Below are 14,012 nucleotides of genomic sequence, written 5' to 3'. Positions count from 1 at the left end.
TCATTGCAATTATCATTGATTAAATCAATCAATGCAGAATATCATTAGTTTAGTATTGTTTAAATAAAACTTTATAAAACTTGCATATTTCAGTATAATTTATTCATAAATATTTTATTAAATTCAAAAGGAATTAATTATAGTACAAAACTAATTTTGCAGCTGGAATTAAAATGTTAATCCTATGCGATCTGTTTTCACGCCGGAAAAATGAGTTGTCTCGAGAAGAAAGACACGAAATTATCAAATACTGTAAATCAAGGTTAGTAATATAGAATAAAAAGTAAGTGTAGTTTCATTTCATTTCAAATATACCATACTTTTGATTTAGATATTTATAAAATAGAAATAATGTATATTATATAACTTTTTCATTTAAAAATTAAAAGTATTGGGGTGCTGCATATTTTTCAGCTCATTACTCCACCTCCTCTCTTTCATGTCCTAACCTCACCATTGATTTTTAGTTGTCTGTGTGTGTGTGTGTGAGGGGGGGGGGAATTGAAAACATTACACTCAGTAATATTTTCACCAGGAATACAATGTTTTGCAGCATAGTGTATGTGAAGTGTGGTTATTAGCACTCCTGAAGGATAAGTAACTTTCTTGTATTTTAGTTGATTATATTAGATTAACCTATTGTAGAGTTTGTTTTAAATGGGTGTGTGATTGGCTGAGTTTTCTTAAGAAAACTTTGTATTTTGTTGTTTAAATACAATATTGTCGGGTGATTTGAATTTGTGGGATTTTGTGCAGTACAGTGTGTGTGAAATGTATTAAAGGATTTTGTGGAAGGAAATTGAAACTGGAGAGAGAGAGAGAGTATATTAAATATTTCAAAAGTGAGTGCCTATTAGGTCACAAGAACACAGCAAACAGTAGTAGAGTGGATGGTTCACATGGCATATTCCAGTAATTAGACCACATTTTTTTAATAAGCTATATAAAACACAATGAATTAATAAAAGACCCAACAAGTTTCATAAGTCATTTGACTTACATCTTCAGGGGTAAAAGGTAACTTAAAGTTTAAAACACAAAGAAAAGAGAAATTATTAGTACTAGTTCATACTATACAGTTGTAGCCGTCTGACTATTCATAAAATTAAAAATCAGAATGCAGATTCAAAGCAGTGCTGAGTTGAAACAATACTGGATGATGCCATGTTCTGTTGTTCATGTTCATAATGTCTGAGGTCTGATTGAGAAATATTTTTTATTAATGCTGACCAAACTTGGTGGAGAATTAATCCTTGATTTTTATTGCATTGTGTTGGTCTTTTAAGCATGTTTGCAGCTTCTTTAAATTTCCTTATGTAACAGTTTTTTTCTATGTACGACATGTTTGTTTTCTGCCAGAGTACATTGTGGCCGGTGGAAGTGGTATGGAAAGCTAGACCTGATTCGTGTTCTTTTCCATTTTGCACATCCTTTTGGTGTTGCTCATTCATGCGAATTTCCCCAGATCTTCCTGTCTGTCCTACGTAGCAGATGCCGCAAGAACAATATATTCTTATATATTGTCATATATTCTTATATTCTTAATCCGATGCAGAGATAACGAAATCATTCCTAAGCTCATCCATAACAAGCGTACATTCCATACAAATAAAGCCAAGATAATTTACCAAAGAATGGAACTAGCTATTCTGAGAGAAAGGATTGCAGCCACTAGATCTGAATTAGCACAAATTAACTGGGATACATTTTCTCTACATAGTGAGTTAGCCACATCTCTTATATCCAACCTATGGAACAATATTGACATCATCACATATAAAAAAGCTACGGCAATCTCTGATCAGAAGAAGCATATTTAATCAGAAAATTCAACTTCGTCACGAAAAACAAAAACAAAGAAAACACCTAGATTATGCCAAAGTAGTTATCAACCTTTCTTCAAGAGTCCTATCAAGAGAAGAAAATAATCTACTCCTAAAAAGTTTTAACTTTGCCTTAACGGCACGTTTCATCCCAAAAATTGACGTAATGGCTCAAATAGAAAAAGGAATAAGAAATTTATTCTCAGATCTCATCCGCATACAAACCACAGCATTACTATTGCAAAGTAAATTATCTCAAAGGAATCTTCCTTATGTGGAATACACTTCCCTCAAAGAATTAAAATCAGACAAAAATATCGTTATAATCAAAGCAGATTAAGGGAATGCAACAGTAGTTTTGAACTCTGAAGATTATAATAATAAATGAAAACTCTTCTTGAAGATTCTAATACTTATAAACCTCTAGACAGAGATCCCACTTGGCACACTCACAATAAAACCAATGATACCTAATCAGTACGTAGCTTGTGCAGGAGGAATGAGGTGGGATTTGTAGATCTGTGATCTGAGTTTGATGGAAAGAAGGATTTGGTATAATGTTGATGGCCTGCATCTAAATGGTTTGGGTGATAGATGTCTAGAGAGAGCTTTGTTCACAGGGTGTGCTGAAGTGTCAATTCAGAAAACTTAAGCAATTAGAATGGAAGCAGGTGAGTTTGTATGAAGGCCCCCATGAGGCGAATGAATATGAGAATGACCAAGTGTGGAATCTAGTCTCTCAAGCAAAAATATTGATAGAGTAGTCAGTTTAGAAAGTAAAGGTGGATGCTGTGGTTTCTATATACTAATATCAGAAGTATCAGGGACAGGAGGGAGGAGTTTTTAGCATTGATTAGTGCAACCTCACCTAAAGTTATAGGCATTAGTGAGACTTGGCTAGCATTAGATGATGTATTTACAGGGATAGAATATGAAAGGTTTAGGATTTTCATAGAAGATAGGATGAGGGAATTGGTATTGCTGATGATAGTAGATGAATTGCAGCCAAAAAGAATCGGAGATAGGTGGGAGGGTGGCTGTTTATTTGAAATAGTCTGGTGTGAGATCAAAGCCAGGATGGCTCGTGCATAGGCACTGCGGAACTGTAGCACCCCCAATTTTTCTTGACACATAAATATATTTATTCATTTATTTATATTTGCTTGTAATATTTAATTTTATCATCAACAATCCTATACAATTCTCTTATTTTTGTATAAAAAATAATAAAAATCCATCTTGTAGCACTTAGGAGGGCAAAGGATGCTAGCAGCACTGTGTTTACCACAGTGGCGGCTCGTGGCTTGAAATTGTGGGGGTTCTGAAACTTTCGAAATATACATACACACTGAATGTATATACAGCATATATACCAGGGGCGGCTCGTGCATAGGCACTGCGGAACTGCAGCACCCCCCCCCCCCCCAATTTTGTATAAAATATAATAAAAATCCATCTTGTAGCACTTAGGAGGGTGAAGGACGCTAGCAGCACTGTGTTTACCACAGTGCGTATTGCTATGCGTGCAAGCATATGCACGTCATAGTGAGATGCGAGCTATTAGCGTAATGCAGCATTGTCCATTGCGCAGTTCCACTGTTGTTTATATGCAGTTTGCGCCAGTAGTAGAGTGTTCGTAGTGCATATCGTGTTTACTCCGTCTCTTTAAATATTTGGACATTACAATTAAAGACATAACATTTGTTATAGTTTTTATTTTAGAACATTATTGGGGTTATGATAATGGATTTTATTTTTTAAGTAATTTGGAATTATACTAAACTGTATAATTTTATCGATAATAAACAATATTTTTTCATGAAACAAAACAAGAAAAAAATATTTTATTTTAAAATAATTTTGAATTATACCAATGTATAATTTTATCGATAATAAACAATATTTTTTCATGTTTAATTAAAAAAAAATTTTTTTACTATAATTTTGATATTTTATCCAAACACGTATACACTGTACTTATGTACGTACAGTGTGTATGTATATTTCTAAAGTTGCAGCACCCCCACGATTTCAAGCCACGAGCCACCACTGAGTAAGACAAAATATACAGTTGGTTGTTGCTGTTGGCCAGGGAGTTCCTCAGATGATCTGGAAGGAATGCATTGACAAATTAGTACAATGAGAACAGTCGATGATTATTATGGGGTACTTCAACTATGGAGATATAAACTGAAAGGAAGAAAAATCAGGTGGCAGAACTGAAATAGAATTTATACACCTACTGAGAGATAATTACTTCAGGCAGCATGTGATGGAGGGGACTAGGGTTGTGAGAGTATTGAACCTGGTCATATGATCAGAAGAGCTATCCATATCCACGGTGGCCACATTGCCTCTGATTGGCGAAAGTGACCATGTCGTCTTGACTTGGGGGATTGTACGACATGAGGAATATTCTGTTAAGAAGGGGTATATGTGGAACTACAAGGCAGGTGATTAAAACAAGCTTAAGATGAAGCTTAAATCTGCGACATAGCATAAAACATTGCAAGGTAAGGATGTTAGTAGTGCAAGGGTCATCTAGAGTAAGCAATATTAAATTGTATACCTAAGGTAAGGAGGGTTAATCAGGTAGGAGTTAGAGGGATGAGTAATATCATTAAGCATGAGCGGCAAGGAAAAGAAAATGCTGTGGAGAGTATATAAAGAGAAAGGTTACTGCAAACTCATGAACAATACAAGGCTCAGGCAAGAAAGGTGTCCAGCATGGCAAAATCAGATTATGAGAAGAATTTAGCTGAGCAGGCCAAAGGAAATTCCAGAGTTCTTATGTGCCAAGTAAGAGGAAGAATAACTATGGAAGATTAAACTTATTGAACAGTGGAGAGGATTCAGAGGCGAGTGACCAAGATGGTGAGTGGCCTGTGTAATGTTCCCTGTAAGGATAGATTGAAGGTGTGTGGATTGCAGAAGTTGGTTGATAGGAGAAAAAGAGGAAATATAATAGAAACATTAAGTCATTTAAAGGATTTTATAGGCTAGATGCAGGGGAAACGTTTCATCACTTAGCTAGAGGAATCAGAACAAGGAGTCATACCTGTAAGTTGAATAAAGGTGTGAGGACTAGATTTTTTGCTTGGAGAGTGGTGAATGAGTGGAATGGGTTGCCAGAGTCAGTTGTGAGTGCTTTGTCTGTTAATGGGTTCAAGGAGAGGTATGATAGATTGCGTGGATAGATTGGGTCTTGTGATGCTTCGGACTCCATGGAGGTGGAGCCCTTATAATAATAATAAAAATTTTATACTGTGTGAAGGCCAAATGGCTTTGTGAAGGATAGGTCATGTCTTAGTTAGAGATAAGCAGTTCGACTGTATGCACATTAATAGAAGAGCATGTGTAGAGTCTATGCCATCACATTTAGATGTAGCAGTGGCGTTGACATTGGAAGAATAGACATTTATTGTTGAGGTTTATTTTTGTTCATACAGAGTTAGTAGAGTCTAGGACATGTTAAGTCCCTTCATCGTTTCCGTAAGCATGTCCCAAGCAATAGTGTCATCATTAGCTTAATGAAGAGGGTCTGACTTATCGGGAATGTTCTTCTGCAATGCAAAGGGCATTCAGGGAGACCACAAATTTTGAACACAAGTAAGTTTCATGGGCATGTGTGGGAGGAAGCGTTACAGTCTCGGAAGCTTAGTCAATGCTGCGCACTGGTAAAACTTGGGCTACCAAGGGAATCTTTATCACTACAGAGAATCCTTAAGGAGCTGGGTGCCTTTCATATGTCATTCAAATGGGTCATTGTTTAACAGCAACAGATTATGCTGCATGGTGGTAATAATATAAACATATGCTGTCGAATGTCTACAAAGATCCATCCTTGCTCCATAATGTCTGGTCTTGGACGAAGCACATTTCCATCTAAGCAGTCACATAAACAGACGGATCTACAGGTTTCTTGGTTTCTCGAGACCTGAATTTGTCCAAGAGAAACATCTTCACAGCGAGAAGGTCACTGCATGGTGTGATGTTTCCGGTCATGGCATAATTAGACCCTATTTCATTGAAGACGGTTGTGTAACCATTGCCTTGAATAGTAAACACTACATCAAGAATGTTTTGGTTCTGTTCACCCAGGATTTGCATAGGATGATTCGTGCAAAAAAAAATTCCATTTCATGAACTGGTATTCCAATAAGGCAGAGCAACCTGTGACACATAAGGTTCTAGAGCCCGTTTATCAGAAACTGCCCTGGCAGGCTCATTTCAAGGTTCACAGAATTCCTGTATCCTTCACATTCTCTTGATCTCACATTACTTGATGCCTTGGTTTGGGATATGTTGAAGGAATGGGTATTCCACCGTGACCTGCCTTTCAAACCATGATGAACTAAGGAATAAAATTATGCAATATTTCCAGCAGATGTTCCAACCCTTGTTCTCCAAGATGACAGAAAAACTTCATTTGTGCTATGAAACTTGTCTTGAAAGACAAGGTGCCCATTTCGAGCACATAATCTTTCGTCATTAATACTTTATTCAATCAAGATTCCACCAATAGTTGTGGATGTATATATCATCACGTGTAAACATATTTTTTGTTAATAAACCCATTTGCTTCATATTGTACCATGCAAAGCATGATAAGTTAAAGAAGTACTGCAGTTGATTCCTTTACCAAATCCTCACTATATGTATAGTTTCGCTTTTTTACACCTATTTAATATTTTTATCGTAAACTTTTTGGCTAAGTTCCATAGACATTGTCAATATAGTTATAGAAAGACTCAAAAAAGAACAATTTAATTGAAAGCATGTGATATGTGAAATATCGGTTGCAGCAGAATAGCTCCATCTACATTAATAGATATCAAAATAAATTACAATAAATTTAGTTAATTAATTCTTTTTAAATTATGAACAATTTAATTACAATTATGGAACACGTGAATGGTGAGTTTTGGTTAATATAACTTCCCAAAATTGAGAAAGTTTTAGGCAAACGTTTTTGCTCAAATTTGGGTTATGGATTATTATGGTTTATGATTGTCTGAGTGGTTAGTGTGTCTGTTCTCCAGCCAAAAGGCTGTGGGTTTGAATCCTACTGTGGGTATGGATGTTTGTGATTGTCTGTGAAAATACTGGTAGTGGTGGTGGGCAGTAGATGGTGTTGATGTAGATGATGCAGCTTGCTGTAGTTGGTGGATTGAGTGGTGGAGATGGAGAGTTGTAGAGTAGGTGCCCTCTCTCTCTCTCTCTCTCTCTCTCTCGATCAGTCTTTGGACTCCTTGGAGGTGTCGCATAATAATAATAATAATAATTACATTCATACAAATACATTACATCGACAATAGCTCTGAGCTAATTCTTTAAGCAATTACACAAGAGGGCCTTCTAAAAGCAACAGGAAACAAATCCGATTACAAAAAGGAACAACAAAATATCCGATATGTGCACTGGAAAAATAAGCCCTTGCATGGCCAATTTCTTCGAGTTACTGAGGACAAAATTGACATGAACAAGACATGGCAATGGCTACAACACGGATACATTAAAAAAGAAACAGAAGGATTTATTCTATTAAACTACAGCAATGCAATCAAATTAAAAATTTTGAACATCAATAATAACAGCAAATGCAGATTACATGATCAGAAAGATGAGACTGTAGAACATTTAATCAGTACCTGCAGCAAAATAGCTCAAGCTGACTATAAATACTGCCATGATCAAGTGGCCAAAATAGTTCATTGGCATTATTATTATTATTATTATTATTATTATTATTCAGGCCTCCAAGGAGTCAAAAGACTCATCGAGGGAGGTCCTTCCTAAGACATAAAGTCTGTCAAGACTCACTGAGGGGAGGTCCCCCCTGAGAAACACAAAGTCTATCATACCACTCTTTAAACTCACTGACCGTTCTCCCTCCCACCACTCCATCAGGCAATGCATTCCACGGCTCAACCACCCTCCACACAAAGAAACCACTCCTTACCCTCTTGCTCACAGTTTCCTTTCGTAACTTCTAGGGATGGCCTCTTGTCATCACTCCTTCCCGCTGATCAACCAAGCGAAAGAACTCCCCAGTGTCAACCCTGTAACCACCTCTCAACAGTTTAAAAGTCTCAATCATATCACCTCTCCTTCTTCTATCCACCAAACTCTGCAGTCCACATTCTCTCAGCCGATCCTCATAACTATCCTTGTACAGTCCTGAAACCATCTTTGTCATCCGTCTTTGTATCCTTTCCACAGTTAATTTATCCCCTTCAAATCCTGGAGACCAAATCTGAGAACAATAGTCCAAGTGTGGTCTGATCAGAGACTTATACAACGGAATGATATCCCTCTTATCTCTGCAGGTCAGTGTCCTTCTCATAATAGCAGCAATCCTCTGTGTTACCTTCACCACCTTTGCAATATGTCCCCTAAACTTCAGGTTTCTATCAATCATCAACCCCAGATCTCTTGTCTCCCCTACTTCCTCCAGTATAACTCCTCCCATAGAGTATGCAGCATCCCATCGATGTTTCCCAAACCTCAAGACCTTACATTTTGCTGCATTAAACTGACAACCCCATTCATTTGCCCATCTATCTAGCTTATTTAAATCCTCTTGCAGGGCTACCACATCTGCACTATTACTAATAATCCTTCCCAGCTTCGCATCATCTGCAAACAACTGAATATCCCCCTGCAATCCACTGGCTATGTCATTGATATAAAGGTTAAACAATATAGGTCCTAGTACTGAGCCCTGTGGGACCCCACTTGTAACCCTCTGCCTCCTGGAAACTGCTCCACCATACACAACTCTCTGATACCTATCAGACAGCCAATCCTGAATCCAGTTGACCAATCTGACATCCAGACCCATGTGCTGCAACTTAAATATCAGCTTATCATGTGGCACCCTGTCAAATGCCTTCGCCAAGTCTAAGAAAATTGCAGTATATGCCTTTCCCTCATCTAATGTTCTTGTAACTTTATTATAAAAGGCTAGCATATTGCTAAAACAAGAGCGTCCTTTCACAAATCCATGTTGATTCTCACAGATAACATTACCCTCATCTGCCCAATGCTGTACACGGTCCCTCACAACTTTCTCCAAGATCTTAACAACTACTGATGACACACAGACTGGCCTATAATTAGACACTTCCAGTCTGTTACCACCCTTATGCAATGGCACTATCTTACCTTCCTTCCATTCCCTGGGCACCTTTGCCAAAGCCAGACTTTCATTGAAAAGCCACGTTAAAGGTACTGTCAATTCCCTAGCACATTCTCTCAAAACTCGTGGCGAAATACCATCCAGTCCCACAGCTTTACTGACATCCAGAGTACTCAGTATCTGAAACACACTCTCCTCCTGTACCTCCCGACCTCGTACCAGTCCTATCCCTCTAGCATTAAAACTGACTCCTCTAGGATGAAATACTCCAATAAAGTGTTCATTGAACAATTCCACACTGTCCTCTGCATCAGTCACTCTATTCCCATTTTTATCCCACAATATCATTCTTCCACAGTCATTTCTCCTCCTACTGGCCACATAGCTAAAAAATTCCCTAGGATTTTCTTTGGATCTTAGGGCCAATCTCCTCTCATATTCCAGTTTCGCTTTCCTTACCACACTAGTCACTCTTCTGGCCTGTGTCTTATATTCCTCATGCATCCCTTCACCTATCTCCTTATATCTCTTCCATAGCCTCTTTTTCGCATGCAATTCCTGTTTAATATTGTTTGTCATCCACTTTAATCCAAATTGCATCCTCTTCTTCACTCGTGGTATACAACTTACCATTGCTGATAACAAATATTCTTTCACAATTTCCCACGCACTGGTGATATCCCGGCCTTCCAATTCCTCCCTTCATGAAACTTCCCGAAGTTGACGTCTAAGACTATTATAATCACCTGCCTTATAATTCCACATAAGTTCCCGTCTCTTTGATACTCCTGCATGTCTATTCATTTTCCAAGTCAACACCATATGGTCACTCTCTCCAACTGGTGGGAGAGACGTCAACTCAGTTATTATCAACTCTTCTGATGTTATAACCAAATCCAAAATTTTTGAACCTCTTGTTCCCTCTGTTACATGTTGCCTAAGACATTTGTCCCTCAAGAATTCTAGAAATTCCATTCCCCTATTGCTACATGCATCTTCCTCTCTCCAATTTATACTACTGAAGTTAAAATCTCCCATAACAATCATTCTTCTTGCACTTGCCAAACTTAGCTGTCTAAACATCTCCTGGTCCCCATCCTCTGTGCCCCTGGGTCTGTAGCAACACCCCACTAAATATCCTGTCTTGCCTACCTCTACCTCACACCATACGCTCTCAAAATCATTTGTCTCGCTTCCTTCCAAATTCTCCACTCTTAGAGGACATAGGTCATCACTTATCATAAGCAGTACCCCACCACCACGCTTTCCCCTCCTATCCTGACGAAAAATGCTATACCCAGCGACTTCTATTCCTGTTGTTATATCCCCTTCTGTCAACCACGTCTCAGTGATCGCAATAATTTTTGGCCAGGCTGATGCTATCTGCGCCACCAATTCCTCTCCCTTATTCCGGATACTCCTGGCATTAGTATACAGCATATAAATGCCATTGTTTCTATACCCAGCATTATCTCTTCTGGACTCCACTGGGCTCAGTGTTACCTGACATTGTCTCCCTTCTCCCAAGTAACCATTCCCACAAGAGGCCACCCCTGCTATCATCCTCCCTGGGACACACTGACTCGTTCAGAACAGCAATCTCTCCAGATGCCTACGTGCTTCCTCATTCAAATGTAAACGGTCTCTCGCATACAACTCCTCTCTTTCCTCAAACACTCCAGGCATCCACATATACCAGTCCTCTCTTGTCACACATTCTCGCTATTATGCCATTCAATATCACCACTCTTCTGCTCAGCTCATCATTATCATACCTAGGTAACACACACACTATTTTTCCTCTCTCTGTCTTCTTCCGTACAGTCTCAAGCAAAAATCTCATATCTCTCGCTGCCCGACTTACATTACCACTCAAGTCATTCGTTCCTACCATCACAATCATCTCATCCACCCTTTCACCTCTCTTAATTGCCATAGTCACCCTTTCTATTGTTCCTCCTGGCAAACACTCCTCACACATCCTATCTTGAACACCACGGATCATTGAGTCGCCATACATTATACCTCTTACCATTCCCTCGCTCCTATTGTTTCCATTCTCTCCTCTTCTTTCATTCCCATACCTCTCTCTTCTTTCATTCCCATACCTCTCTCTTCTACTGTTTCCATTCTCTCCTCTTCTAGCACTCCCAAAATGGCATGTATGCAAAAAATATGGCTTTCCTACTTCTGATAACTGGTGGCAGCATAAAAGACTGTATTGGAAAACAAAACAGCAAAAATTCTCTGGTACTTTAGAATACAAACTAATTGGCATTTGGAACACAATAGACCTGACATCACAATTATCGAACATCGACAAGTATGGATTATTGATATTGCAATACTCAGTGATAACAACATTAACAACAAAGAACTGAAAAAAATTACTAAATATTGAGATCTGGCAATAGAAATGCTGGCTATGGCTTAAACACACCAAAGTCATCCCAATAGTTATCGGTGCACTTGGTGCAACTTCAAAGAAGCTATGCAACTATTTACAGCAATTAAAAATCGATGATGTGACCCCATATGACCTACAAAAAAACAGCATTACTTGGAACAGTCCATATTTTACGATGCTACCTGATGGACTATTCTTAGATTCTTTGGTAGAATCTGAATTGTTCTGTATCACCAGTCAAATTTTATTTATATGATATCTTGTTTTGACTTTGTATCAATTATGTGAATAAAATAATAATAATGAATGTGTGCTTCACAGCTTTCTTTGTACAGTCTTTCTAGAAGAAAGTAACACTTTCTTCTAGAAAGTGTTATTTTATTATATTATATTATATTATATTATTATATTATATTATTTTATTATATTATAACAAAACACAGAATTCAGTGGTTTTTGTTCCACTGAATTCTGTGTTTTGTAGATGAAACGTAGTTTGGTAAACTGGACTTGTTGGGTTTGTTAAGAGAAATATATTCCTTATTTGTTCAAATTGACCAATTTGTCCATAATAACATAACCCACAAGAGCACAGGATTCTATAAACTCCAGGATAAGATAGTGGAGGATATTTGTCTTTTAGTGAGATAAGGAATGTGTGGTTTGCGAACTGGATGGAAAGCAACTTATACATTAATCTTGCTAATTTTTCAGAAAGTCCCTTAAGATATGGAATAAAAATTCTGGTAATTTCTTCTTGAGGAGATGACGACCATAATTATTTATTCTTTTTTCTATAGTTTTTGTATTATAATCATTTGCACTGAAGGTAGTTCTGATAATAAACAGTTATTATTATTATTACGGGTATCTCCATGGAGTCAGTAGACTCATTGCGGGAGACCCAAACTAGCAAAACAATATCTGTCATATCTCTTCTTGAATTCATTTACAGACGAAGAGCTCACAACTAAGTCAGGCAATGAATTCCACTCATTCACCACCCTCCAGGCAAAAAACCTTGTTCTGACACCTTTGTTAACCACACTCTTCTTTAATTTCCAGAGATGACCTCTTGTTCTTCCATCACTATCACACAGCTGAAACATTTCCTCTGCATCAATCCTATAAAAACCTTTTAGTAATTTGAATGTTTCTATCATATCCCCTCTTCTTCGCCTATCAACCAATCTCTGCAATCCACAAGCTCTCAATCTATCAATGTAGGGAGCATTTTTTATATCACTCACCAACTTGGTCACTCTTCTCTGAACCCTCTCCACAGCCTCCTCATCTCCAAGGAATCCAGGTGACCAGACCTGAGCACAGTAATCCAAATGTGGAAGTATCAATGCTTTATAAAGGGGAATAATAACCTCTTTATCTCTGGATGTCAGTGTGTTCCTCAACAACCAAGTAATCCTATGTGCAATCTTGGACACCTTAGCAATGTGTCCTCTGAACTTCATCTCCCTATCTACCAATACCCCTAAGTCCCTAGCCTCATCAATCTCTTGGAGTACCTTTCCATCGATGTAGTACACAGCTGGTAATCTTTTAATCCCAAAATGCATGACTTTACACTTTTCCACATTGAACTGACATCCATTTTCTTTTGCCCATTTTACCAGCTTATTTAAATCCTCCTGCAAACTTTCAACATCAGCTTGATTTTTTATTGCACTACACAACTTTGCATCATCAGCAAACAACTGAATATCTCCCTTTAAGCCGTTTCCTATATCATTTATATACAAATTAAACAACATTGGCCCAAGCACAGAGCCCTGAGGCACACCACTGGTCACCTGCCTCATTCTGGACTCGGCTCCTCCATACACCACCTTATAGTATCTCTCCCTGAGCCATTCTCCTATCCATATCACCAATTTAATATGCATTCCCATCTGCTCCAAATAAACAAGTTCTTTGTTTAAAAGAGAATTTGTAGAACATATTTTATGAGCTCTGTCACTAAGTATTTGATTACACCATATTTCTGACAAGGGTGATGATCAGAGTTAGAATCAATGTATTTACCAGTAGGAGTTGGTTTTCTATTTATTGAGAACTGTAAACTGCCATTTGTTTATATAGAATGAGAACATCCAGAAAAGGAAGACAATTGTTGTTTTCTAATTCTATGATAAATTTGATGCTTGGGTTAATTGAATTAATTTTTCTAAGAAATTCATAAAGATAAACACATCATCAATGTATCTGTATGAAACTGATAGTGATCAGTGTTTCTCAAACTTCAGATATCTGCGTATCCCCTGCTTAAATTTTCATTATTACCAAGTACCCCCCCTTATCAAAATAAAATAAATAAATACAATAAATACAGTATATTTCATTGTAAATGTCTATTTTATTTGAATTTATATGTTCATGTAAACAAAAAATATGATTTATTTATACAGTTTCTTTATAAAAAGAAACTACAATTTTTACTTAATTTAAATAATTTATCATTAATGAGAGGAGTAAAATTGCTTATGGTGGGATAACATTTCAGCAAAATATGGTTCTATAGTTGTTAATTTCAATCTCAGATGTGGTTTGTCATCTATAATGCGATTCCTCTTAATATTTACAAAGGCCGAAAATCCAACTTCGCCTACACATGAACTTGAACATG

The 14,012-nt window shown here is 37.4% G+C and overlaps 1 protein-coding gene across 1 annotated transcript in view; it reads left to right on the top strand.

Moving 5' to 3' along the window:
* Nucleotides 1-14,012, top strand: part of LOC150102843 (uncharacterized) — an 836,492-nt gene that overhangs the window by 259,751 nt on the left and 562,729 nt on the right. The window contains exon 9 of the mRNA XM_090397955.1: nt 163-262. Coding sequence (XP_090254081.1) covers nt 163-262 — 100 coding nt within the window. The remainder of the gene's footprint in view (nt 1-162; nt 263-14,012) is intronic.

The sequence above is a fragment of the Typopeltis vanoorti genome, chromosome 9 (assembly GCF_054136105.1).
Source record: "Typopeltis vanoorti isolate ZY-2024b chromosome 9, IOZ_Tvanoo_1.0, whole genome shotgun sequence".
In the NCBI taxonomy this organism is placed as follows: Eukaryota; Metazoa; Arthropoda; class Arachnida; order Uropygi; family Thelyphonidae; genus Typopeltis; species Typopeltis vanoorti.
The sequence above is the reverse complement of the archived record's forward strand: the minus strand, read 5'-3'. Positions and strand labels throughout refer to the sequence as shown.